General features: G+C 38.4%; 2 protein-coding genes across 5 annotated transcripts in view; both read right to left on the bottom strand.

Annotated features, from left to right (window-relative positions):
* RBM41 (RNA binding motif protein 41) overlaps window positions 1–6,735 on the bottom strand; it is a 62,826-nt gene extending 56,091 nt beyond the window's left edge. For 2 of the 3 annotated variants that reach the window (XM_066249930.1, XM_066249931.1), the window contains exon 1: window positions 6,682–6,735. In XM_066249930.1, coding sequence (XP_066106027.1) covers window positions 6,682–6,689 — 8 coding nt within the window. In that variant the 5' untranslated portion in view covers window positions 6,690–6,735. Of the gene's footprint in view, window positions 1–3,322; window positions 3,410–6,681 lie in introns of all 3 variants that reach the window. The other variant, XM_066249932.1, reaches the window with a different exon arrangement.
* Window positions 6,736–11,740: 5,005 nt separating this feature from the next.
* Window positions 11,741–27,750, bottom strand: part of NUP62CL (nucleoporin 62 C-terminal like) — a 70,024-nt gene continuing 54,014 nt past the window's right edge. For both annotated transcript variants that reach the window (XM_066249644.1, XM_066249645.1), the window contains one exon: window positions 11,741–12,585. In XM_066249644.1, the coding sequence (XP_066105741.1) occupies window positions 12,512–12,585 (74 nt within the window). In that variant the 3' untranslated portion in view covers window positions 11,741–12,511. The remainder of the gene's footprint in view (window positions 12,586–27,750) is intronic.

Below are 27,750 nucleotides of genomic sequence, written 5' to 3'. Positions count from 1 at the left end.
ACAGGAGAAGCGCCCATCTGCTTCTCCACCCCTCCCCCTCTCCTTCCTCTCTGTCTCTCTCTTCCCCTCCCGCAGCCGAGGCTCCATTGGAGCAAAGATGGCCCGGGCGCTGGGGATGGCTCCTTGGCCTCTGCCTCAGGCGCTAGAGTGGCTCTGGTTGCAACAGAGCGACACCCCGGAGGGGCAAAGCATCGCCCCCAGTGGGCAGAGTGTAGCCCCCTGGTGGGCGTGCCGGGTGGATCCCAGTCGGGCGCATGCGGGAGTCTGTCTGTCTCTCCCTGTTTCCAGCTTCAGAAAAATACAAAAAAAAAAAAAAAAAAGACTCAAAGAAATAAAATCAGAAATTAAAGTGGAGAAGTAACCAGAGTTATAAGAAAATATTATGAACAATTGTATGCCAACAAATTGGACATTAAGGAAAAAAAAATGGATAAATTCTTAGAAACATACAATCTTCCAAAACTGAATCACAACGAATCAGAGACTCAGAATAGACATATTGCAAGTAGTGAAATTGAAGCTGTAATCAAAAAACACTTTCAACAAACAAAAGTCCTGAACTAGATGGCTTCACAGGTGAATTTTACCAAACATCCAAAGAACTATCCTTCTCAAACTATTTAAAAAAATTCAAGAGGAGGGAAGACTTATAAGCTCATTTTACAAGGCCAACATTATCCTAATTCCAAAACCAGATAAAGACACTACAAAGAAAATTATAGGCCATTATCCCTGAGGAACACAGATGCTAAAAATCCTTAACAAAATACTAGCAAACTGGATCCAGCAAGACATTGAAAAGATCATACACCATGATTGAGTGGGATGCAAGGAAGTACAATATCTGCAAATCAATAAATGTGATATATCACATAAATAAAATACAGGGGGTTCCCGGGATATGACAGACTTGATATATGACATTTCTAATTTACGCTGTTCACTCCCATAAAAACTTTAAAAACATTGAGACGTGTTTCAGTGTGATAGATGCCTGGCAATGCTATCGGCAGAGTTTAGAACAAAAGAAGTCATCAACCTTTCAGACTAGCCTGGAACAATTCTTTAAGGTAGAGAGGCCTGCAACAGATCCTGTACCCTCCATATCAGCTGCTTCTTGAGATGAAACACCTGTAGTACAGGTAGAACCATCTCCAGCGTCTCCTGCATGTTCCTTAGGCAATCCTGACTCACCTGACCCAGTATAGCCAGCACGGTCTGCAGGTTCTCCTGCCTCTCCAGCTTCCTCCTCCCAATAGCTCACTCCTTCCCACCTTGCAATGCCCCTTCCAGTGTGCAAGCCAACCACAGGAATAAAGGTAAGGAATTTTTTTTTACATTCATTTTTTGTCATTTTTTTCTGTCACTACAGTACACTGTACAGTACAGTGTACAGTACAGTGTGCAGTACAGTATATTTATGTCCTTTTCCTTTTTCTGGGCTTAGTTGTGCTTTTATGTTCTAGATTAGGATTTTATAACTATGTTATAATAGGTAAGTGACTTAGGCTAGGGTATGTTTCACCTTACTCCAAAATTCAGGTTATGTCATTGTCAAAGGAACGGAGTTGTGTCATAACCCGAGGATCCCTTATAAAGGATTAAAACCACATGATCCTATCAATAGATTCAGAGAAAGTATTTGATAAAATCCAGAACTCATTTGTAATAAAAACTCTCCGCAAAGTGAGAATATATTTCAACATAATATAAGGCATATATGACAAACCCACAGCCAACATCATACTCAATGGGCAAAAAACTGTAATAGATTTTCTTAAGATAGGGAACAAGACAAGGATATCTACTTTCATCACTTTTATTCAACATTAATACTGGAAGTCCTAGCCACAGCAATCAGACAAGAAGAAATAAAAGGCATCCAAACTGGAAAGGAAGAAGTAAAACTGTCATTATTTGCAGATACTATTATCATACTGTACACAGAGAACTCTAAAGATTTCACCAAAAACCACTAGAACTGATCAATGAATTCAGTAAAGTAGCAGGATACAAAATAAATATACAGAAATCAGTTGCATTTTTTTTAAGTGAGAGAGAGAGATAGACAGACAGGAAGGGAGATGAGAAGCATCAACTCTTCGTTGCAGCCCCTTAGTTATTCATTGATTGCTTTTTCACATATTTCTTGACTGGAGGGGTACAGCAGAGCGAGTGACCCTTTGCTCAAGCCAGCAACCTTGGGCTTCAAGCCAGAGACATTTGGACTCAAGCCAGTGACCATGAGGTCATGTCTATGACCCCACGTTCAAGACGACAACCCTGTGCTCAAGCCCGGTCCTCTGGATCCCAGGCCGATGCTCTATCCACTGCACCACCGTCAGTTGCATTTTTATACACCAATAGTGAACTATCAGAAAGGGAAACTAAGAAAACAATCCCATTCACAATGGCTTCAAAAAAAATTAAAATATCTGCCCTGGCCAGTTGGCTCAGCGGTAGAGCGTCGGCCTGGCGTGCAGGGGACCCAGGTTCGATTCCCGGCCAGGGCACATAGGAGAAGCGCCCATTTGCTTCTCCACACCACCCTCCTTCCTCTCTGTCTCTCTCTTCCCCTCCTGCAGCCAAGGCTCCATTGGAGCAAAGATGGCCCGGGCGCTGGGGATGGCTCCTTGGCCTCTGTCCCAGGCGCTAGAGTGGCTCTGGTTGCGGCAGAGCGATGCCCCGGAGGGGCAGAGCATCGCCCCCTGGTGGGCAGAGCGTCGCCCCTGGTGGGCGTGCCAGGTGGATCCCGGTCGGACGCATGCGGGAGTCTGTCTGACTGTCTCTCCCCGTTTCCAGCTTCAGAAAAATACAAAAAAAAAAAAAAATTAAAATATCTATGAATAAATGTAACCAAGAACGTAAAAGACCTGTACTCGGAAAATTATAAGACACTGAAGCAAGAAACTGAAGAAGATACAAATAGTGGAAGCATAAACCATGTTCACAGATAGGAAGAATTAACAAAAGTAAACTGTCCACATTAGCCTGACCAGGCGGTGGCACAGTGAATAAAGCGTCGGACTGGGATGTGGAGGACCCAGGTCCAAGACACCAAGGTCGCCAGCTTGAGCACGGGCTCATCTGGTTTGAGCAAGGCTCACCAGGTCTGCTGTAGTCCCCTGGTCAAGGCACATATGAGAGAGCAATCAATGGACAACTAAGAAACCAAAACGAAGAATTGATGCTTCTCATCTCTCTCCCTTCCTGTCTGTCTGTCCCTACCTGTCCCTCTCTCTGACGCTCTCTGTCTCTGCCACACACACACACACACACACACACACACACAAATAAATAAATAAATAATTTAAAAACATACCAATGGCATATTTCATAGAACTTGAGCAAATACTCCAGATGTAAAATTTATATGGAACTGCAAAAGATCCCACATAGCAACAGCAATCTTGAAAAAGATGAATAAAGTTGGAGAAATCATGCTACTCGATACCAAATTATACTACAAGGCCATTGTAATTGAAACAGCATAGTACTGGGATAAAAATAAACAGACCAATGAAACAGAATATAGAACCCAGAAATAAATCCATGACTTTAGTTAATTAATATTTGACAAAGGAGGCAAACACATAATGGAATAAAATAGTCTATTCAACAAATGCTGCTGGAAAAATTAGAAAAATACAGGCAAAAACACGAAAACTAGACCTTTGTCTTACAAGATATGCAAGAATAAACACAAATGCATTAAAGGTTTAAATATTAGAGTTGAAATCATAAAAACCCTAGAAGAAAACACAGGCAGTAAAATCTCGGACATGTGTCATAGCAACATATTTTCAGCTATATCTCCTGTAGCAAGAGAAACAAACAAACAAAAATTAATAAAACAAATGGTACTAGCCTGATCAGGCAGTGCAGCGGTGGATAGAGCATCGGACTGGGATGCAGAGGACCTAGGTTTGAAACCTCGAGGTTGACAGCTTGAGCATGGGCTAACCAGCTTGGGCGCAGGGTCGCTGGCTTGAGCATGGGATCATAGACATGACCCCATGGTCGCTGGCTTGAGCCCAAAGGTCACTGGCTTGAGCAGGGGGTCACTCACTCTGCTGTAGTCCCCCAGGTCAAGGCACATATGAGAAAGCAATCAATGAACAACTAAGGAGACAAAAGAGCCACAATGAAGAACTGATGCTTCTCATTTCCCTTCCTGCCTATCTGTCCCTATCTGTCCCTCTCTCTGTCTCTATGTTTGTCAAAAAAATAAATAAATAAAAATAAATAAAATAAAATAAAATAAAATAAATGGTACTACATCAAACTAAAAGGCTTTTGCACAGCAAAGAAAATCATCAACAAAATGAAAAGACAACTCACTGAATGGGAGAATATATTCACCACTGCATCTGATAAAGGGTTAATATCCAAAATCTATAAAGAACTTATAAAACTCAACACCAAAAAAACAAACAATTCAATTAAAAAATGTGCAAAGGACCTGAATAGACACTTCTCCAAAGAGGATAAGCTGATGACCAATAGATGTATGAAAAGATGCTGAATGTCAATAATCATCAGAGAAATGCTAATTAAAACCACCATGAAATATCATTATACACCTGTCAGAATGGCTGTCATCAATAAACACAACAAGTGCTGGTGAGGGTGTGGAGAAAAGGGAACCCTTGTGCACTGTTGATGGGGATGCAGCCACTATGAAAAGCAGTTTGGAATTATCTCAAAAAATTAAAAAATGGAACTGCCTTATGACCTAGCCATTCCACTTCTGGTAATTTATCAGAATAAACCTGAAACAAATTAGAAAATATATATGCATCCCTATGTTCATTGCAGCATTATTTACAATAGACAAGATTTGGTTGCAGCCCTAGTGTTCATCAGTAGGTAAGTGGATAAAAAAGCTGTGATCCACTTATACAATGAATAATACTACTTGGCTATAAAAAAGAAGGGAATCTTACCTTTTGCCACAGCATGGATGGAACTGGAGATTATTTTGCTAAATGAACTAATCCAGTCAGAGAAAGACAAATGATTTCAGTTATATGTACAATGTAATGAAGATGTAAAATAGAGACAGACTCATAGAGAACAGACTGCCGTGTGTGTGTGTGTGTGTGTGTGTGTGTGTGTGTGTGTATGTGTGTAGGGGGGCCTGGGTGAAAGGGATGAAGGGATTGAGCAAAAAGGGAAAAAAAAAACTAAACAGGAACAACAGTGTGGTGACTACCGAGAGGTGGGGGGTCGGGGGAAGGTGAAGGAGAGAACAGGGGGCATGAATGGTGATGGATGGAGGCCTGACTTGGAGGGGGCGGTGAACACACAACACAGTGTACAAAGATGTGTTGTAGAACTGTAAAATTTTGTTAAGTAGTGTCACCCTAATACATTTAATAAAAAAATACTTTTGAAAGAGATAATTTACATTGGAAATACAGCCTTTTAAAGTGTATATTTACAGAGCTGTGTAACCGCCAGCACTATCTAATTTTAGAATATTTGATTAGCCTAAAGAGAAAGCCCATGTCCATTAGCTATTCTCTCCATTCTCCCCTACCTGACAGCTCCTGGCAACCATTAATCTATTTTCAGTCTGTATGGATTTATTTGTGCCGTATATTTAATATAAATGAAATCATATCATGGAAAAAGAAAAATGGATAAAACAAGCAACATTTTGTTTAGGGATAAATTCCCAAGTGGTAAAACAATTTTTTTTTTAAAGCAAGGGAATGATTAGCACCAAACTTTGGATAGCGGTCTCTTCCCGAGGGAGAGAAGCAGTCAGGGAGGCGTCACTCGGGGGACTTCTAAGGTCCTGGTATTGTTCCAGGTATAAAGCTTGTAGTGGGTATGTGAGTCTATGTAAAGTCTTTAAACTTCATATACACATTACTTTACATGTGTGAGATATAACATAATAATCATTTTTTAAAGTCATTTTGAGGCAGGGAAAATCAGAATCAGTTCTATAAAAGATGCTGAAACTGATAGTGCAGAAGAGCACAGTATCAGTTAAGAATTTTAAACACAAAGCGCTATACCAGAGCACTTGTACTAAGTGGGTGGGAAGCTCAGGCTTTCACCAAGCAGTCACTTCCTGCATTTCCTGCAGAGCCAGCAGGGGGAACTGCTCGCGGCTGTGCCTTTCTTTTCCTGTGACATTGAATCGGTTTTGTACTTGCCTTCGAAATTTGCAGAAAGAGCGTGACTTAACTTTAAGATTTGAAAACGCTGCATGCCCACGGGGTTCGAGCGAGTCCTTAATCCACAAACACTGCAAATAAAGGCGCCCAGCCCTGGGTGCTGGGAGGCTGGGAGGGGGTCGGGGAAGGGGGGCCTCGGTTTGTCCCGCGCTAGGCTTCGGTCGGGCTAAAGCCTTGCCCTGGGTGGGTCCGTCTGCAATAGGAAGAGGCCACAGCAGCCGCCCGGCCCCCGGGGCCAGCGCCGCGGCTTGGATGCCTGGGCTCGAAGGGCATGCCTGCGGGAACCCGCGGCGGCGGCCGCCCTTCCTGAACTTCGCCCCGCAGGCCGGCCTAGCCCTTCTCCCTCGCTCCCTCCTCCTTTGTCTTCCCTCTCCCACGAAACTGCATCCCGAGAACGAGAAATACCCCAAACACAAAGTAATGAAAGTCAGTTTAAGTTAAAAGGTAAAACAAAGCTACTTGCGCCGCCTGCTTTCACACAACCACTTACCTCTTCATGTTTCCACAGGCCCTTTGCTCCAACTTGGGTAAATAGGCCGCGGACTTCCAGTCCCAGAATTCTCTGCGCGGCCGATTCTAAGGGGATTGTGGTGGAGTGAGGGGCTCTGGGAATTGTAGTAGCGCAGAGCTAAAGAAACGGAAAGGGAAAGTATGCATTGAGTAACTGGTATGTTGTGTAAATTGTTCAAATATTTCTCTCGAATTTCTTTTAGAGGTTAAAGACAACACCCAAAATATTCAGCTCATAAACTCAGGAGTCACCTTTGACTTCTTGACCTTCTATCAAACCCTGGTGCCTCCAATTTCCCTTAAATGTGTTCCTATTATCCCTGCTTCTGCTTCCAAGGACTTATTATCAGACCTACCTGCTGTTTGCAGTGGAGCCTCTGGTCAATCCTCCAGTGTATCCAGAATGATCAGACACAAGTTTGACATATCACTTGCATTAATGGTTCTTCTCTGTCTGTAATGGACTTATGAGACATTTACTTTCTGAGAATCAGAAATCCACATGTACTCAGACCCGTGAACGTTTTATGAATTACAGTGAATCACGAGAGGGATATAGCATAGTGTTTTTTTTAAAGGATATGTCAATGTAAAAAAAGTCCAAACCTGTAAGAATTTTTATGAATTTATTGGAGCCAAACCGTCAGCAGTTGACTGGAAGCAAAATCTCAAGGTATTGAGAAAATGCTCCAGAAAATGGCAGTTTCACCACTTATTTTATACATCAGAATCAAAGAAGAAGACATAATGGGGTTACAAGAAATCCATTGGTGATTAGGGAGGCGGGAGAAGGTAAAGCAGGGAAATCTTTGGGATTGGATAAAAAGTAAAATGTATAGACACATACTTCTTCTATGTATGCAAGCATAAGATAGTTTACAGTTAACATGATAATATTTAGTAACAAGGAGGGGGTTGTTGGTTTCTTCTCTGGTTGGAAAGATGCCCTAAGGCGTCCGGAGAAGATTACTCTTATATTTCAAAGGCATGTTATTAGGTACCTTGTGTAGATGAAAAAAAGAAGAAGAAGACAACTGACAGGCCCTATTAAAGTAAGCACGGACCTTTGTTAGAGAAAAATACCACCTTAGGACATAACTACCCACCATGAACTGCTTTCATTTAGTAAGTTTTAATTTGAGATTGTCCTTGGTTACTTTAGGCCTCTGAGTTTGCAAGGCCACAATGCAGGCCTCCCCTGAGCTTCTCAGTTTCATCATGTGGCCCCTTTTCCATCTACAGATGTTTAATATCACAGATGAGATAGAAATTTCAAAGTTCAGTGACTTTAAAACACCTGACGTGTAATCCTCAAAATGGTCAAGTTCATCAAAAACATGCAAAGTCTGAGAAACTGTCACAGCCAAAGGAACCAAAAGAGATACTGTGATGATTAATTGTAACAGTGGTATCCTGGATGGGATCCAGGAACAGAAAAAGGGCTCTAGGTAAAAGTTAAGAAAATATGAATAAACTTGCTCTTTAGTTAATCATGATTCATGGGCTGTGACAAATATACCAGTTATGTTAAGTTGTTGACACTATGGGAAACCAAGTGGAAGTATGTGGAACTATATACTGTTCAACTTCTCTATAAACCTAAGACTGTTCTAAAAAATAAAGTTTATTTTTGAAAATCACACTAAAGTAGCATTTTTGACCTACCAGATTAGTAAACATCCACAAGTTTGAGAACACACTTGTTTTGTTGAGACTGTGGAGAAATAGGCCCTCTCAATACATTGCTAGTAGGAACATAAATTAGTACCTCTGTGGGAGACAAGTGAAATCATAAATGCACATTCCCTTTAGCACAGCAATTGAACATGTATGAATGGTATTCTATATACTATGTAAGCTCATGTTATAACAACAAAATACTGAAAACAACTTAAATATCCACAAATGTAATACATCCATTGAAAGGAAAACTACGCAGCTGTTTCCCAAAGATGACCAAGTTCTCTATCTACTGCTACTGAACAATCCCAAAATGTATTGCATGCAATGACAAGGTGCAGAACAATGTATATAGTATGCTTACATTTGAGTTAAAAGGGGGAAAATAGATGTATCTGTTTGCTTATATGTGCATAAAGTACCTCTGGGAAAATAAATACACAAGTAGTAAGTGAATGCCTTCAGGTAAGGAAACTGGATGCTGAGGAACAAAGGTGGGAAAAACTTCACTCAGTATATTTTTATACCCTTTAAATATTGAGCTACATGATTATATTACCTAGTCAATCATTTTAAAAAATTAAATGGAACCCTTTTTATATCACAAAAATCCAAAGAAGAAAAAGATCACGGGTTTACGAGGTGAGGGGCTCACAACGTTTAAATTTCTCAGTTTCCATGTATTGACAATATAACATAGTAGGCAATCTGGACTTGAACTTTTGTTTTGGTAAATGACTGTGCGGGTTTCAGTACGTTTCTTTAACTGGGATAAGAGAGTTTCCTCACCTATAAAATGAAGATGATACCTTAGAATAGAGTGACTATAAAGTACTTTACAAAAGTATGGTTTTAAAGTCACTTGACAGGGTGCTAATCTATGACTAAATATTCCAAGGTTATCCAGTAGGTTCAAACGTATTCAAACTGGCTATATTGCCATGCTCAAGTTACAGGATTCAGGAAAACCAAAGAGCAGTTAACGGGAAGACATTGACCTTAGTATCCTGAAAACTTCTAACTGATCAAAAATCTCACGGGAAGTATTAGTCTGGGTGATGCCATAGCCTTTACCAGGTGAATCCTATGTGGTGGTGGGGATGAACTGTGTTGCTCAACCAAAATGTCCAGATGACACATTAATCAATAAGTAGATGGAAAAATACAATAAGGTTGCTAGTGTGTTTACCCCTTGGGATGGTGGCAAAGGGGAAAACAAAACTACACTGACCATAAAACATACAGCCCCTTGGTACTGAATTGGTACCCACTACATTACAAACCCACTGAGTGGGATGAGTGGAGAATAGCTAAAAAGATATACTCACATAGGCTGAGATTGCAATTGGATAGCAAGGTCATAAAGAAGCACTCTGTGTACCTGTGTATGATTTTAGCCAGCCTGAGTGGTAGGTATCAAGGGAAAAACATTCAGAAAATTGCACTAGAAGGAAAACCAGGCTATTTCTAGCTCTGCCAAACTATTAACTGGAATAATAGCTATTCTGTTTCCTATAGCATCCCTCTCCCCACTTTAAAAGGATATCAGACAGTATATAAAAAGCTTTGGGAATTCTAGATGTTATTCAGGGGCACAGATATATTAGCATGAGGTAATTTCACCCCTAGAAGAATTTATGACAAACTGAAAAATATGCCTCATTTGTCTTTCTGACAATTTAACAAGGTTAGTTTAATTAAGCCAGAAGCTCCTTCTTAACATAGACATATTTTCAGGATTTGTTCTTTTGGGGCACTTTGTTCACAGCACACTTATGATGAATGCATTATGAAGCAATTGTAATTTCCAGATATGGAAAAAGATGCTAAAACCAAAAATCTTCTCTTTAAGAGGGATAGCATCACTTGTCTAATATTATGTGTAAACAACTGCATGTCTTTCATACTCCTCAAATGAGCTAGCATAAATGCTGTTGTAGAGAACAAATATAACATCTTTTTTAAAAAAACAAAAATGTAGTCAAGTATTGGGAAAGTAGAAAAATCGCAAATTAAAAGATTCTCCTTCAGCTAATCTTACCTGGCCTTTAACAATGGGGGTGGGGAGTGGGGCAAAATTCTAGCACCTTACAGAAATGTCTTAAAATTACTGGAAAAAATAGGTTATGTCTCATCTTTTAATTAATATTTGTTCAAAAATGTATGTTGAACCGAAGTCAGAGGAACCTTAGAGATTATTTAGTCTAAGGCTCCAGATCACAGGCAGTACACTGAAATCTACCGGGAAACTGTGCAGTGTTACTGTACTGATCTGGAAGCCACCTGCCATCCACTGGCCCCTTCTATGTCCTGGAAAAAAAAACAACACTAGAACTCCCACTGCAAAGTCAATAGGAGTACTGTAGCCCTACGGACAAACAGGAGGAGACAAACAGGAGGGGAGAGAGAGGGAGAGAGATGAGAAGCATCAACTCATAATGGGCTCCAGCTGAGCCAGTGATCCCTTGCGTAAGCCAGAAACCATGGGATCACTTCAGTAATCTCATGCTGAAGTCAGCGACCCTGAGCTCAGGCTGGCAACCTTGGGGTTTCGAACCTGGGACGTCAGCATCCCATGCCAATGGTCTATCCACTGCACCACCACCAGTGAGGCATTATTAAGGAACTTTGTAATAAGCACTTACTAGTAGTGAAAAGATATCAAAGAGTAACAAAACTTCAAAGAAATGAAAAACTCATTTCCTTCAGTTGGGCAAAACTTAACACGGTTCAACTTATTCATGCTACTGACAAAATATAATCTTCAAATGAAATTGTCTAGTTAATTAAGTACAGACAAAATCCAGTGTTTCCTCCTATACTGAATGTGGAACTTGATTTATGAACAGACTACTTAACTGAGTTGAATCTCCAAAAACAATAAGGAAAATGTTTTTATCTAGGGTATAATAGTAATAACACTGGACTCAAAAATAAAGATTACTCAAGATTATACTCAAAAGCTCTTTACCTACAGAAATCATCCACAAAATTAAATGGTCTCTGGATTATTTTCATATTTTATAATTTTGAGTGGTAATAAAAACTTACCTAATAAGAAGCAGCTACTTTGGGAAGTTTGGGTAGGGAAAAAGAGGCCGTGTAAGTTCTGATATTTAATTTACTCAAAGGGTGGTGAAAATCATTGATACTCATTTGAAAAACATTTTCTTCCATTAGTATGTACTCCTCAGGATGGTCATATGCACCCAGTACAACAGGATTTCAGCTCAGTAGTTATAGGAAACTAAGCACTACTCACTAAAAAAACTTGCAAATAGTTTATTTTGGTGTTATAATTATATTTTTTAGAACATCACCTTTATTTGTGACTTAGGTGAAACTTGAAACACGAGAGATCAGATTGTTCTCAAGCTACGAACAAGGCTTTTTCTTGAAAAACAAATGAACAAATACAAAAAAACCACACCACACCTCAAATGACTTTAAGTCATATACTAAAACCAAGTTAAATACCAGAATAATTGTACATAAAAATAAACAAATTGTCTGAACCTTACTTACCCTTTCAAAAATAACTTAAGTCAAGTCCCAAGCCTACCCTAACTTTTCTTTCTACCTCTGAATTTTTATAACACACTTTCAATAATTCACAGCGCACTTCCTTGTATTGTCTATATTGCTGTGATACAGATGGGCATTAGTTATATCCCAAGCTAGACAGTAAGTTCCTTGAGGAGAGAGACTTTACAGAACCTACTACTACTAACTAACAGGCATCCATCAAAGACTAGTTGGCATTTATTTTTTGGCAAGCATATCTCTAGGATCCAATTGAATTGAGAAGGAAGATGTGTGCTGGTGGTAGGATATGGAATCTAGGTGAGTAAGATACAAATTACAAAACAGAGTCAACATCTAAGAGGCTGCTTCCTATATGAAAAAGCTAATGTAGTTTTGATTTGCTAATACTAAAAGCCAAACTACAGTATAATTCTCAATAGTACAATATTTAAAGGGAAAAAATTCCTAAACATATACACACTTTTTTTGCAACTAATGATTATATACCAACTATAACTACTACTCTAATGTCATCAAAATTTGAAGATAATATATAAACCAAAAACAACATGCCGAAGATGTGGTCATTCAATGGAAAGCGGTCCTTATGTTACAGTCTTGTTTTCAAGATGATGCTGGAAAACCTGTGCTATCTCTTCCATCTTGCTTTGCAGCAATCCTATAGGGAGAAAGCATCACACATCATTAATCTGAGACCAAAAAATACAAGGAACATAATAACTTATATTCTCTCTTCAATATACGATTTATGAAACTTTACATATTAATTTTTACAGATTTAAGTATTATCAAATATAGAATATAGAAAAGCATTCATTAATCTGTTTGGAAACTTTAAAAACAGTAGACAGGACTATTTTCTTGATTTGATCTCTCTAGCTTTCAAGCAAATAGTAATGTACTTGACATTTGTGTTTTGTTAAAGAGAAGTGTTAACTGCTTTTTACACATCACAGCATAAAAGTGCCATACAAGGTGGTCATTAAATTGAGGACATATGTTTTTGTAGGTGTTCACTGGCCTCTAAGCAAATTAGTACATTGAATATATTCACATTTCTGTTCCTTTCTAATGACTTCTTTAACTTGGTCTTCCTTGAATTTGCTAAGAGCAGAACAACACAAATACTATTTATTATTCTTACCATATAAAACAGAAACTTCCTATAGTAAAAATAAACTTTTGACATAAGTGTGATAATCTGAGTTTTTCTTTTAACATGCAGAAATAAATTGATCATTTGTTCTAGTATTCACCAATGCTCACTAACTGAGAAGCAATAACTGCTGACAAAGATTTAAGAAAAAGTTTATAAGGGAAAAACTAAAAATTTGAAACAATATACTTTAATTTTATTCAGCCAATTGGTAATGCCCAAATATTATTCAGTTTTCAAAGTGTAATACCTCATCCTATCTTAGAGGCACTGAAAGATCATACCTATGAACAAGTGATTTAAATAATGGTTGTTTCCTGAAAGGCTAGAAAAACAGTATACATTGAGCCTGGAAAAATACATCTCCTTTTTGTTGTAATAACTAATTACAGGGTACAGTTTTCCTCTTTAAATAACATTTTTCAATGTGATAGAAACATAAACGAACAGTACAACAAGCCATTAACTTGAGGCCAGAAGAATCAGCATAAGCATAATCTACTTAATTTACTGATTGATACATATTAAATGCAAAGCAATACTTCTACAAAAAACTTTAAGAATCAATAAAATGTCAAGAAACACAAGTCAGCATTATTAAGAGAGCCTTACTATAAACATTTTGTCATGTCTAAATTTTAGAGAGACAGAAAGAGAGAAGGGGGGGAAGGGAGAGAGATGAGAAGCATCAATCCACAGTCGAGGCACTTTAGTTATTCATTGATTGCTTCTCATACATGCCTTGACCAGGGCTCAAGCTGAGCTAGTGACCCCTTGCTCAAGCCAGCAATCTTGGGCTTCAAGCCAGTTACCTTTGGGCTTAAATCAGTGACCTTAGTATCATGTCAATGATCCCATGCTCAAGTTGGTAAGCCTGCTCTCAAGCCGGATAAGCCCGTGCTCAACTCAGGTTCAGGGTTTAAAACCTGGGATCTCAGAATCTCAGGTTGAACTCTATTCACAGCACTACCACCAGTCAGGTGAGAATTTCATTCTGTATGGGCAAAAACTTCATCTACAGTAATAATTAACTACCTTGAGGTCTTGTCCCATGATATGTTTCAATGATTGGTTCCTTTAAGCCTACTAAATTATATATCATACTAGAAGTTGAATGCTAGTAAATAGTCAAAATTTGGGAGGAAATACACCATACATATTTTGAATTATTAAAAAATAATTATACTGAATAGTATAAAAATGAAATTAAGAAAATTCCGTTTATAATAACATTAGAAATATTAAAACACTTAGGAATAAATGTACTAAATAAAGTATAAGACTCCTGAAAACTACAGAATATTGCTAAGAGAAACTAAAGAACTAAAAAAATAGATATTCCAGATTCATAGATTGAAAAGACTCAATAGTGTTAAGATGGCAGTTCTCCACAAATTGATCTACAAATTCAGTGTGATCCCTATGAAAATTCCAGCAGGCTATTTTGTAAAAAGAGACAGCTTTAAAATTTACATGGGACCCTGGCCAGTTAACTCAGTGGATAGAGCATTGGCCTGGCCTACAGACGTCCCTGTTCAATCCCCAGTCAGGGCACACATGAGAAGCCACCATCTGCTTCTCTTCCCCTCACTTTCCTCCTTCTCTCTCTCAGCCAGTGGCTCGGTTGGTTTGAGCATTGGCCCCAGCGCTGAGGATAGCCTGGTTGATTTGAGCATCAGTCTCAGTCAGGAGTTGCTGGGTAGATCACAGTCAGGGTGCATACAGAAGTCTATCTATGTCCCCTCCTCTCACTTAAAAAAAGTGTACATGGACAAGCAAATGACTCAGAATAGTCAAACAATCTTGAAGAGGAATAAAAATTTCAGGAATTGCATTACCCATTTTTAAAACATACTATTAAATTTACTCTTAAAGCTATAGTGATCAAGACAGTGTGGTATTGACATAGGCTAGCCATAGAGATCAATGGGACAGAAAGAAAATCTATAAGTAAAAACCTTGTATTTATGATCAGTTTATTTTGACAAAGATGCCAAGGCAATTCAATGGGAGAAAGCATAGTCTTTTTCAACAAATGGTGTGTGGAAAACTGGATATCTACATGTAAAAGAAGTTGAATTCCTACTTCTGTGCACAAAAATCAAGTCAGGGTGGATTACTGATCTAAACGTTGAGAGCTTCAATTATATGTGGAAAATAAAACATATGTTGAGTGGATAAACAAAATGTAGTCCAGTCCATACAATGAAATACTACATAGCAATAAAATGTATCAAGTACTGAAACATGTTCCAGCATAGATAAACCTTGAAAATATTAAACAAAACACAAAAGGCCACATATCATATGATTCCATTTATATCATCTCTCCAGAAAAGGCTAATCTATAACGACAGAAAATAGATTCGTGGTGCCTGGGGTTAAGAATGGGCAATTAACCACAAACAGGCAAAAAGGAACTTTGGAAATGCTCTAAAAGTGGATTGTGTGATGTCTGCATAGCTCTATAGCTTGAATTAAACTGCTGTTGGTTCAGACGGCATATTTGTGTAAAGTAAGTCCCCTAGTTACAAACATCTCACTTATGTACAGCTCGTACTTATGAATGGAGCGCCTTAAGGACTATTGGTAAGCAACTGCAGTTGGACATCAGTGAACATGATATCATAGAGTTACTCGACTTCCATGGCAAAGAACTAACCAATGAAGACCTTATGGAACTAGAGAAGCAGATGACAGCATCTAGGGAAGAAAACAGGGATCCAGAAACTTCAGAACCAAAAGTGTTTTCTACAAAAAGTTAGCTGATGCTCTTTGTCTCACTGAAGCAAGAATGGCAAAGTTAGAGAAGCAAGATTCTGATACACAGAAATTCACCATAGTCTACTATACAGTTACCAAAGGCCTGAGATGCTACATAACCATTTATGATGAAAAAAAGAAAAGCTCTGGGCCCTGGCCGGTTGGCTCAGTGGTAGAGCGTCGGCCTGGTGTGTGGGAGTCCCGGGTTCAATTCCCAGCCAGGGCACACAGAAGAAAGCACCCATCTGCTTCTCCACCCCTCCCCCTCTCCTTCCTCTCTGAGGATGGCTCTGTGGCCTCTGCCTCAGGTGCTAGAATGGCTCTGGATGCAACAGAGTGACGCCCCAGAGGGGTAGAGCATCGCCCTCTGGTGGGCATGCCCGGTGGATCCCGGTCAGGTGCATGCGGGAGTCTGTCTGCCTGCCTCCCCGTTTCCAGCTTCAGAAAAATGCAAAAAAAAAAAAAAGAAAAGAAAAGCTCTGTCCAAACCTCCCTTGATGCCGACTTCAGGAAAACTGACTCTAGCAGCAGCAGCAGAATCAAACCCTGACTCTCTAACACCAGTCCTATCCTCTCCAACAAGTCCATCATCTTCTGCATCATACAAGATTGTTTAAGGTTGTACTTGAAAATGTTTAAGTATTTAGCTTGGCCTGTGGTGGTGCAATGGATGGAGCATCAACATAGAACTCTGAGGTCAGTGGTTCAAACCCCTGGGCTTGCCTGGTCGGTCAGGGCACATACACCAAGCAAGAAATGAACAGCTAAAGTGAAACAACTATGAATTGATACTTTTTGCTCCCTCCCTCCTTTCTTTGTAAAATGAATAAATAAAATCTTAAAAAGAAAATATTTAAGTATTTATATGCACAGAAAGGTAAACATAAATACTATGTAAAGACAAACATCTGTTTAAGTTGCATATATTAGGTAAATGTACTTGTTCCAACTTACATGCAAATTTAACATAAGAACAAACCTACAGAACCTATATAGCTCGTAACCCAGGGACTGCCTGTATTTAAAATACATGGTGGGGCAAATGCAGCTTTACAGTTGTGAATATGCAAAACAAAAAATTCATTCCTGTATTATTATTTATTAATTACTGAATTATTTTCCATATGAACTATAAATCTACTTTTGCCCCACCCTATATTTCTTTGTATGTGTGCATGTGTGTGTGTGTGTGTGTGTGACAGAGAGAGAGACAGAGACAGAGAGAGGGACAGATAGGGACAGACAGGAAGGGAGAGAGATGAGAAGCATCAATTCTTTGTTGTGGCACCTTAGTTGTTCTTTGAATATACTTTTTTTTTTTTAAGATTTTATTTTTATTTATTCATTATAGAGAGGGCAGAGAGAGAGAGAGAAGGGAGGAGGAGCAGAAAGCATCAACTCCCATATGTGCCTTGACCAGGCAAGCCCAGGGTTTTGAACCGGCAACCTCAGCGTTTCCAGGTTGACACTTTATCCACTGTGCCACCACAGGTCAGGCACCTTAGTTGTTCTTTGTTTGCTTTCTTGTATGTGCCTTGACTGAGGGGCTACAGCAGAGCGAGTGACCGACCCCTTGCTAAGCGACCTTGGGCTCAAGCTGGTGAGCCTTGCTCAAACCAGATGAGCCCGTGCTCAATCTGGCAACCTTGGAGCCTCAAACCTGGGTCCTCCATGTCCCAGTCCGATGCTCTATCCACTGTGCCACTGCCTGGTCAGACTGCCCCATCCTATATTTCTTAAAAAAAAAAATTACTCCCCTTCTTCCACCCACAAAAAAGACTCCAGTAACACTGCTTACAGCCAGCCCCATTCTGTTTAGGGAAGAGATGTTTTTGTCACCTTAGCCCATTTGCAAATATTTCGGGTAAAGATTAAAAGACTTTCACAGAAAGTTATAAAAATAACTTTGGTCATTAAAGCCAAACATAGCTTTCTAGTATAATTATTTTTAAGTTATAAATATTAGATGATATTAAATTCACTTTCAAGGAAACAATGTAGCCTGACCTGTGGTTGTGCAGTGGATAAAGTGTCAACCTGGAACTCTGAAGTCACCAGTTTGAAACCCTGGGCTTGCGTGGTCAAGGTACATATGGGAGTTGATACTTCTTGCTCCTCTCTCTCTCTCTCTCTCTCTCTCTCTCTCTCTCTCTCCCACACACACACACCTCCGTCCTTTCTCTCTAAAAATGAATAAATAAAATCTAAAAAAAATGAAACAATGTACTTAAATTTTTTTTTAATTTATTGATTTTAGGGAGAGAAATGGAGAAACGGAGAGAGAGAGAGGAACATCACTCTGTTCCTGTATGTGCCCTGACTGGGGATGGACCCAGAAACGTCTGTACTTCAGGAAGATGCTCTAACCAACCAAGCTATCCAGCCAGGGAACAATGTACTTTTTTTTTAAAAAAAATGATTTTAGCGAGAGAGGAAGAAGTAGAGAGAGAGAGAGAGACAAGAACACTGATCTGTTCCTGTATGTGCCCCGACAGTGAATCAAACCTCCAACCCCTGTGCTTCGGGATGACTCTAACTAACTGAGCTATCTGGTCAGGGAAAAAATGTCCTTTCATAAACACTTCTATAGAACACCTCTTATTCTCCTAGAAAAACAACTGGAGCAGTAAGAAAAAAATATCTTGGCAAAAATGATTAAAATGTACAAATAGGCAACTTAGAAAATAAAATATGAACTGTTTATAAACATTTTTAAAATACCCAACATCATTAGTAACCACAAGAATGAAATTAAACAGGGAAACATTATTTTCACTTGTAAACTTTAGCAAGGAATGATAAAGATGGTGGTGGTGGTAGTGATGATTATAGTGGAAGAAATGCAGAAAACATAAAGTGGTACAACTTACTTGAAGAAACTATAAATCAAAAGCCTTTAAAAATGACATTACTCTTAATTCAGCATTTGAACCCCTAAAACTTTTATCTATATCCAACAACCATACATTTACCCTAAAATGTAGCTACATCTACACTCAGCGCAGCACAATTTAAGATAGCAAAAAGTTGGGAACCAATACCTAATAATGAGATAATAGTTAAATAAACTATGGTATATTCATATAGTAAAAAATATAGCAGCCATGAAAGTGTAGAATATTCAGTAGCATGGAAAGAGATTCATATATACTTTTCTGTTAGTTGTGTATCTCTTTTACTATCAAAAGCTGAGTACAATATACGTTTTTGAAAAAAATTGGCTCCCAAATTCATGTAAGACATTAAGTTCTGAAGGTACAGAAATAACTAAGACATTATCTCTATCATCAAGGAGCTCAAATTCCAGTAAAGAAGAGAGACATGTAAGTACATAATGGGAATATTGTATGATAAATGTTGACAGGCCCCCATTTCTAATGCAGATCAACAGGCTGCGATGTCAAGTCCCAGAACTTTGTGCGGCAGATTCTTAAGCGATTGTAGTGGAATGTGTGGCTCTGGAAACTGTAGTAGGTCAAAGCAAAAGAATATATTGAGTAATAAGTATGTTGTAAGTTGTTAATTGTTCCAAGTTTTTATTTTAAATTTTGAATAAAGGTTAAAGGCAATTACCAAAATATTCATAAACCTAGGCATCACCTTTGACTTCTTGTCTCTCATCCATTACCACCAAAAGCCAAAACTAAGACTAGTACCTTTAGACTCCCATTGAAGAGTACTTTGTCTATTACAGTGCACCTATTTGTCAAATGCTGTGAAAATCTTAAATAGAAAGCATTATACTGAGCTAATAATTGGCACCATAGCATAATGCTATTTCTTGTCCCTTCAAACAATAAAGTGCTCAAATAAGGTAAGCATCTGAATCCCATTTGGGGAGATTTCATTGGTGAAATCCTGTCAGGCCATTTTGTCTATGAGGTGGCCAAAGAGTATTGGGTTCAAAAACAGCATTATAGCAAGGCTCCAGTATATTTATAGTTTTTATAATAGTTACTAACAGGAAGGAAATTGCTTTGCATAAAAATCTGTATATCTCACAAACAATATACATTCCACTTTTTGGGAGTGATTCAAATCATGTTACATATAATTCATCTGAGAGACTCTCCAGCTTGAGGAAATTCACTTGGGCACAAAATGTACATCAGCAGGATTAGTGAGAAATCTAATTTTGCAGATATATTGAGTGTGTTTCAAATATGGATTTACATACAGAAAAGGAAGTTTGGGAAGTAGAGCTTTGTGAATGTTAAGTATCACGTACTATTTCTTTTCTTTTTTTTTATTTTTCTGAAGTTAGAAGCAGGGTGGCAGTCAGCAGACTCCCACATGTGCCTGACTGGGAACCACCCAGCATGTCCAACAGGGGGCAATCCTTGGCCCATCTGGGGCATTGCTCTGCTGCAACCGGAGTCATTCTAGTGCCTGAGGTGGAGGCCATGGAGCCATCCTCAGCACCTGGGCCAACTTTGCTCCAATGGAGCTTTGGCTGGGGGAAGGGAAGAGAGAGACAGAGAGAAAGGTCAGGGGGAGGGGTGGAGAAGCAGATGGGTGCTCCTCCTGTGTGCCCTGGCCAGGAATTGAATACAGGACTTCCACACACCGGGCCAACGTTCTACCACTGAGCCCACCGGCCAAGGCCACGTACTCTTTCTTAATAGGAGCTGAAGACTTGATCATTTTTAATCTTAGTGCCCTAATCTAACCCACAAGATATATATTTTTTTATAGAATCAAGAAACAATGATCTGACACTGAATCTATTTTATAAAGGGAAGCAGAGATGAGCAGGTAGCACATCAAACAATGGAAAGACATAAAAATACCTTTCCATTAACTACAATGGGCAGAAGCAAGTGAGTACTTGTCTCTGTTAAGCTTAAGAGACCCTTAATGTGAATCTTTGCACATCACCACTGCCTCTGACAGATCAAAAGAATTTGCCTTTCAAGTGTCTGAAGTGGAACATTATACTCCAGAACACAAAAGATGACCTCACCAATCAACCAATGTCACCAAAGTTTTCTAAACAATTTAGGGAAAAGAAGAGGTAAAAGAAAGCACCTCAATCAGTAAATCAGATTCTATTCTTGAAGATGAAAGAGGAAGAAAACACTTTAATTGGAATTCAAAGGCATCTTTTGGCATCTCAGAATTTGATAGTCTTCAGATATTAGAGGGCTAAAAATGATTACCGGTAATAAAATATTTTTAAAGCATTTCTTATTTGAGTGGACCAAAGCTACTTAAAAAATGTAGCATGGGAACTACCTTAACTGTAGTTCCCACGTAATGCATATTCGAAAATTGCTAAGAGAATAGATCTTGAAAGTCCTCATCACAAGAAAACAAAATTGTAGCTGCATAAGGTGACATGTTAACTAGACTTATTCTGGTGATTATTTTGCAATGTATACAAATATTGAATTGTGTTGTATACCTGAAACTAATGTTCTATGTGAAGTATACCTCAATTTAAGAAAAATTAAAAATACCCAATCTTGAAAAATCAAATTTAAAATAATTCCCTCAAACAAATATTGACATGGGGAAAAAGGAAATTAGATGATAACATATCACAAAAAGTTGCTTCTCTAAAATGATACTGAAGGCATTTTAACCAAAAGTTAGTTATATCAGGCTGGATGACCAAGAATGTTTTACATCAAAATAATAATAACAATAATAATAGTAATAATGTGTTCATAGACCAGTAATAATGGGACTATATTTTGGAAATATCACATAAATTCCTTAAGGAGTTTTAGTTGCTCTAAGAATTCTTTTCTTACCTGAATAGCAGTTAAAATGTTGTGAGCAGCTATTAAATAATTATGGGCTTTTAACTCATCAGAGACTGCAATGATTATAGATGAAATATATTTATTTGTGAAGCTTTGGGACATTTCATGAAAGAAGCAAAACACCATGAAAACACTTAAGGAACTTTCAAATAATGGCAAGCATAAGATTTTCCACTGCCCATCCCTTTGCTGTGATGTTTGATAAATATTAATCAACACAACAATGGTTTGGTATATGAACTAACAAAAAATGCTTATCCTTCACTCCTACCTCCCCCTCTAAAAAAGTAGCTCCATATATTTAAAATGAATAACAGATTGGCTCAGCTCAATTGCCAACTCCATCATAAGTGGTCTCAGAAGAGCTAGAGTTGCTGCAGTTTCAGTGACTGCCAACTCAGAAGACAGATGTGTGACAGCAGCGTTGCCATTAAGCCAACCTCGAAATAATGCTGTAAATTTTTACAAAGAGAAAAACAAGAAAGGGAACTGGCATTTGACTAGAGTTACTGTTAATTCTCAATTATCCATACTAATAATGAGGAAAAGAGGCATAGATTATGTTAAACAACGGATAAGTATCAAGTTTGAAAACTGGTCAACACAGGTACATGTTCAGATTCTCACTAATTTAATTCTCATCTCTGACCCCTTCCTAGTTCAGTTCAATCACAGTCAGTTCTATGTAGGTTAGAGGAGAAAAGGGACTGGTTCTTTATAACTTACTCATGGATATTGACAAGTGGATTGGACAGTGTAATATTTTAACATTTAAATTATAATGCATGATTTCCAAGTAGCTTTTAAAGATAAGTTGACTTTTGCCTGGCCTGCGGTGGTGCAGTGAATAAAGCATTGACCTGGAATGCTGTGGTCACTGGTTCAAAACCCTGGGCTTGGCCAGTCAAGGCACATGTGACAAGCAATCAATGAACAACTAAAATGAGGCTACTATGAGTTGATACTTCTCGCTCTTCCCATCTCTCTCTGTAAAATCAATAAATAATTTTTTAAAAAGATAAATTGATTTTAAGTTAAATACAGCATTCTATTTGCATAATAGTTGTAATATTTTATAATATAAAATAATTTGTAGCAATGTCAAAAATATTAAATCATAAAAACCTTCCTAAAAACCTTTTAAAATACAGTTTTCAACTTTAGAATCATATTTTAAAAATATACAAGTTAGAGATTTCTCTTCAGTTAAAAATATATTATTTGTATTATTAAAGTAGCACATCTATTAGTTTTTTTAGCTATTATTTGGATGTGAATAAATGGACTCAGTAATTATTTTATTTTTTAAATTTTATTTATTGATTTCAGCGAGAGAGGAAGGAAGAGAGAGAGAGAGAGAGAGAGAGAGAGAGAGAGAGAGAGAGAAACATCGAGCTGTTCCTGTATGTGCCCTGCTCGGGAATTACATTAGCAACCTCTGTGCTTCGGGATGATGCTCTAACCAACTGAGCAATCCAGCCAAGGTTCATTGATAATTTTAACCTTAAAACCACAGACTATTTTTGCAGACCTGATCCCATTATCTATTGAAAAAATAAAATAAACTACCAACAACCAGCAAACAAAAGAACACTCTTAGACAGCATAATTAAACCCTGCCACTCTCTAGTATTTGCTCATGTCATTTCCTCAAATGAAAAGGAAAGGTTCCCTGTGTGGAACAGCAAAAAGGGGCCCACAGTATTAAGAACTACCAGGCCTTTCCCTATTCTTCATCATGGCCTCCTTGTCTCAGTTGAGAACCTAGAATAGATCTCACTTCCTTTCCAGCTCACTTAATTTTTAGCAAAAAGGTCACTCCCAGTAATTACTCTCCATTGTCTCATTCTTTTTAACCTGTGTTGACTGAGAACTTTACTCAGATACCTAGAACTTATATACCACCCAATATACAACTATTATCATACCATCATCCTGTACAGTTAGGTACATGATTAAAATTTGTTCTTCTATCCAGTAATGCCTACATTACAATTCTTTTAAGAACATACCAGTAGAAAAAATACTGTTTTGGTAATAAGGAAATTTGGATTCAGGCCTAACTCTGCCACTAATTAGTTGTGTGTTCTTAGGGAAGTCATTTAACCTCTCTGGAACACGTTTTTAAAATTTATATAAAGTAAGTTCTTTGCAGAACTAATTATCTTAATTTTATAAATAAGTGAACATTGCTTGAGAGCCTTGAGGTTTCATTTATGACAAAAAGGATCCCAGCCAAAGGCTGGGGGAATAACTATAATCTTTCTTTACAGCCCTAATTACATTTTGACAAACCTCCAGCTTCACCAAAGAAGCATTGCTCATTGTAAGAAAATATGTGACAGTAAGACAACTGAGTCAAACTTTGTATAATCTCATTTTTCAGTGTTTCTAGCTACTGACATTCTCCCATATTGCGGCTGTTCTTATAGTTCCTCTAAGTGAGTGAGTGGTTTGCAATAATAATCTACCTGAAATTGCCTTCTCTACAACCAATTTAAAACCTACCTTTGAACCAAATAATATCTCTTTCTCTCGTACAAAGTAAACTGATAACCAGTTCTGCCATATCATTTATTGACTATCAACCATGGGCCAGGCATTTCTCAAAGAAAGTTCAACGTTGGTTGTTTTAATCTTTACAAAAACCCTCCAAGGTAAATGTTATCTCTCATTTTTAAAATTAGGATTCAGACTCAGATTAAGTAACAGTTAAATCACAAAACTATTAAGAGGTGATGCCTTGACTTGAACCCCTATCTATCTGACTTAGAAACCTCTCCCTATTAGGTAATTAGTACTAAAGCAATATAGAATTTAGCATCCCTCTAATGATTCAAAACACAGTTTAGAAAGGGACAGGACAGCCTGACCAGGTGGTGGTGCAATGGATAGAGCATTGGACTGGGATGCGGAGGACCTAGGTTCGAGACCCTGAGGTCTCCAGCTTGAGTGCAGGCTCATCTGGTTTGAGCAAAGCTCACCAGCTTGAACCCAAGGTCGCTAGCTCGAGCAAGGGGTTACTCGGTCTGCTGAAGGCCCATGGTCAAGGCACATATGATAAAACAGTCAATGAACAACTAAGGTATCGCAATGAAAAACTGATGATTGATGCTTCTCATCTCTCTCCATTCCTGTCTGTCTGTCCCTATCTATCCCTCTCTCTGACTCTCTCTGTCTCTGAAAAAGAAAAGGGACAGGACAATTCTTACTCTGACACAGAAGAGAAGAAAGTCAAGATGGTATGAAGGGAAAGAAGCTGAAGAAGTTTATGGTTGATCTTTATTAATGCAGAAAATGAAGACTAGAATGCCAAATAAGAAAATTTGTATTATTTTCATGCTATCTCTTTAAAAACAATAACTCTGAATCGCTCACCAGCTCCCATTTGTTTCAATTACTGAAGCCTCATTATATTGTATATTTAGGCAAAAATTTATAAATACGAAAACCTGAGAGAACAATTAAAATCACAAGCACGTATACCCTTTATCTAGCTAGATTAACCAACTGTTACCATTTAGCCACAAATGCTCAGTCTCTTTCTATTCACAATGGTTTTGGCTGAACCACTTGAAAGAAAAATACCATTGTGACAGTGTTTTAAACATTGTAGTGGCCCTGGCCGGTTGGCTCAGCGGTAGAGCGTCGGCCTAGCGTGCGGAGGACCCGGGTTCGATTCCCGGCCAGGGCACACAGGAGAAGCGCCCATTTGCTTCTCCACCCCTCCGCCGCGCTTTCCTCTCTGTCTCTCTCTTCCCCTCCCGCAGCCAAGGCTCCATTGGAGCAAAGATGGCCTGGGCGCTGGGGATGGCTCTGTGGCCTCTGCCTCAGGTGCTAGAGTGGCTCTGGTCGCAATATGGCGACGCCCAGGATGGGCAGAGCATCGCCCCCTGGTGGGCAGAGCATCGCCCCTGGTGGGCGTGCCGGGTGGATCCCGGTCGGGCGCATGCGGGAGTCTGTCTGACTGTCTCTCCCCGTTTCCAGCTTCAGAAAAATGAAAAAATGAAAAAAAAAAAACAAAAAAAAAAACATTGTAGCATGCAGCTTCTAGTAATGAAAATATTTTTCTACATAATCACAATAACACACATAGGAAAAATTTTAAATCCTTAGTATCATTTAATATGTGGTCCATATTCAGTTTCTCCAATCGTTCTAAATAATGTTTTCTTGGTTTTGACCCCATATCTAATCAAACTTAATATGGTAGGCTTGATTATTATGTTTCTTTTAATCTAAAACAATCCCCTTAGTATTTTTATGTCTTGATTTTTTTTTCCATGATTGCCTTTTGAATAGTCCATATCTTCCTATGATTAGATTCAGGTTAAACAATTTTGATAAGATACTACATGTGTGTCATTGTGTACTTCTTATCAAGAGACACAGTGTCAAGTTATCCCACTATTGCTGATATTAAATTTCATTGCTTGATTAAAATGATGTTTGTCAGATAGTTCTGTTGTACAGATACTTTTTTTATCCTTTTAATATGTGGAGAGATATTTCTATTACCATGTAAATATACTGTTCCCCAACAATCTTAAACTCGATGATGTTAGTATTCAGTGGTGACCATTACCTGAATCAGTCATTATGCTGGGGCTGCAAAATGGTGGCTTTCCCATTAAAATGTACAATCAAAATGGGTAAAATCAGTGGTATGTATAATCTTCCTCAATAAAACATTTTTGCAGTATATATTTGGTCCATTCTCTGCTAGCATATTTTTCCAGCCAAGAAATGACTGACAGTTGAAACATTTTATAAATGAGGCAAAGTATTCAAGATAAGCTTAATAAAAGCATTCTGTTGTAATAAAACCACGTGTATATGGGTAAATGATTTTTGACAAAAGAGCCTAAAACACACAGTGGAGAAAAGAAAGCTATTTTAATAAATGGTGCTGGGAAAATTGGAAAGCCACATGCTTTCCAAACATGAATAAAACTTGATTACAGTTTGTCCCCATGTGTCGCAGCAACAATGAACTACTCAGAGACCAAATGGAATGCTCTGAGGGGCTGAGAGGAGGCAACAGCCCTGGTCAGCAGACTGAAGGACTGAAGCTCCTTCCCCAACCTTACTCAGATATTTATTAGGCAGTAGAAATAACTCAAGGAAGCAGAGAGCAGAAGTTTTCAGGGGATAAAGTACAAGGTACATGCTGACTTCTAATCTCTATTCTGAGAGCCTAAACATTTCTGTGTTGCCAAATCTTATCCTACTGTTTTGCTGTTTCCAGCATGCACTGTTTCCAGTATGGGTCAGAGACCCCCCCCCCCCGGACTCTCATCTACTTAGGGCTTTTGCCCTAGGACACCTCACGATCTCTAATTTTCATCCTAACTCTGCATATTTTCATAGCATATTCCTACACCCAGGCACAAAAATTAATTCAAAATGGATTAAAGACCTAACTATAACATCTGAAACAATAAATTACATAGAAGAAAACATAGGAACTAAATTTACAGACCTTGGTTGTAGAGATCATTTATGAATATGACCCCAAAGGCAAGGGGAAAAAAGCAAAAATAAATGAATGGGACAATGTCAAACTAAAAAGCTCCTGCACAGCAAAAGAAGCTGACAACAAAACAAAAAGGCAGCCAACCAAAAAGAAGATGATATTCAAAAACAACAGCTCCAACAAGGGGTTGATATCCAAAATATGTAAAGAACTCACAAAGGTCAGCAACAAACAAACAATCCAATTTAAAAAATGGGGAGAGGATCTGAACAGACATTTCTGTCATGAAAACACACACACAACAAATAGATACATGAAAAGATGCTCATCGTCACTATTAGAGAAATGTATATCAAAAGTACAATGAGACACCACCTCACAACTGTTAGATTGGCTATTATCAACAAGATAAGTAATAACAAGTGTTTAGGAGGTTGTGGAGAAAAAGGAACCTTCATTCGCTGCTCGTGGGAATGTAAAGTAGTACAGTCATTATGGAAGATAGTATTGTGGTTCCTCAAAAAATTAAGAATATAATCACCATATAACCCAGGAATCCTTCTACTTGTTATCTACCCCAAAATACTAGAAAACATTTGTACACAAAGATATATGCATCCTCATGTTCATTGTAGCAGTATTCACGGTGGTCAAGATATG

The sequence above is a fragment of the Saccopteryx bilineata genome, chromosome X (assembly GCF_036850765.1).
Source record: "Saccopteryx bilineata isolate mSacBil1 chromosome X, mSacBil1_pri_phased_curated, whole genome shotgun sequence".
Classification (NCBI taxonomy): Eukaryota; Metazoa; Chordata; class Mammalia; order Chiroptera; family Emballonuridae; genus Saccopteryx; species Saccopteryx bilineata.
The sequence above is the reverse complement of the archived record's forward strand: the minus strand, read 5'-3'. Positions and strand labels throughout refer to the sequence as shown.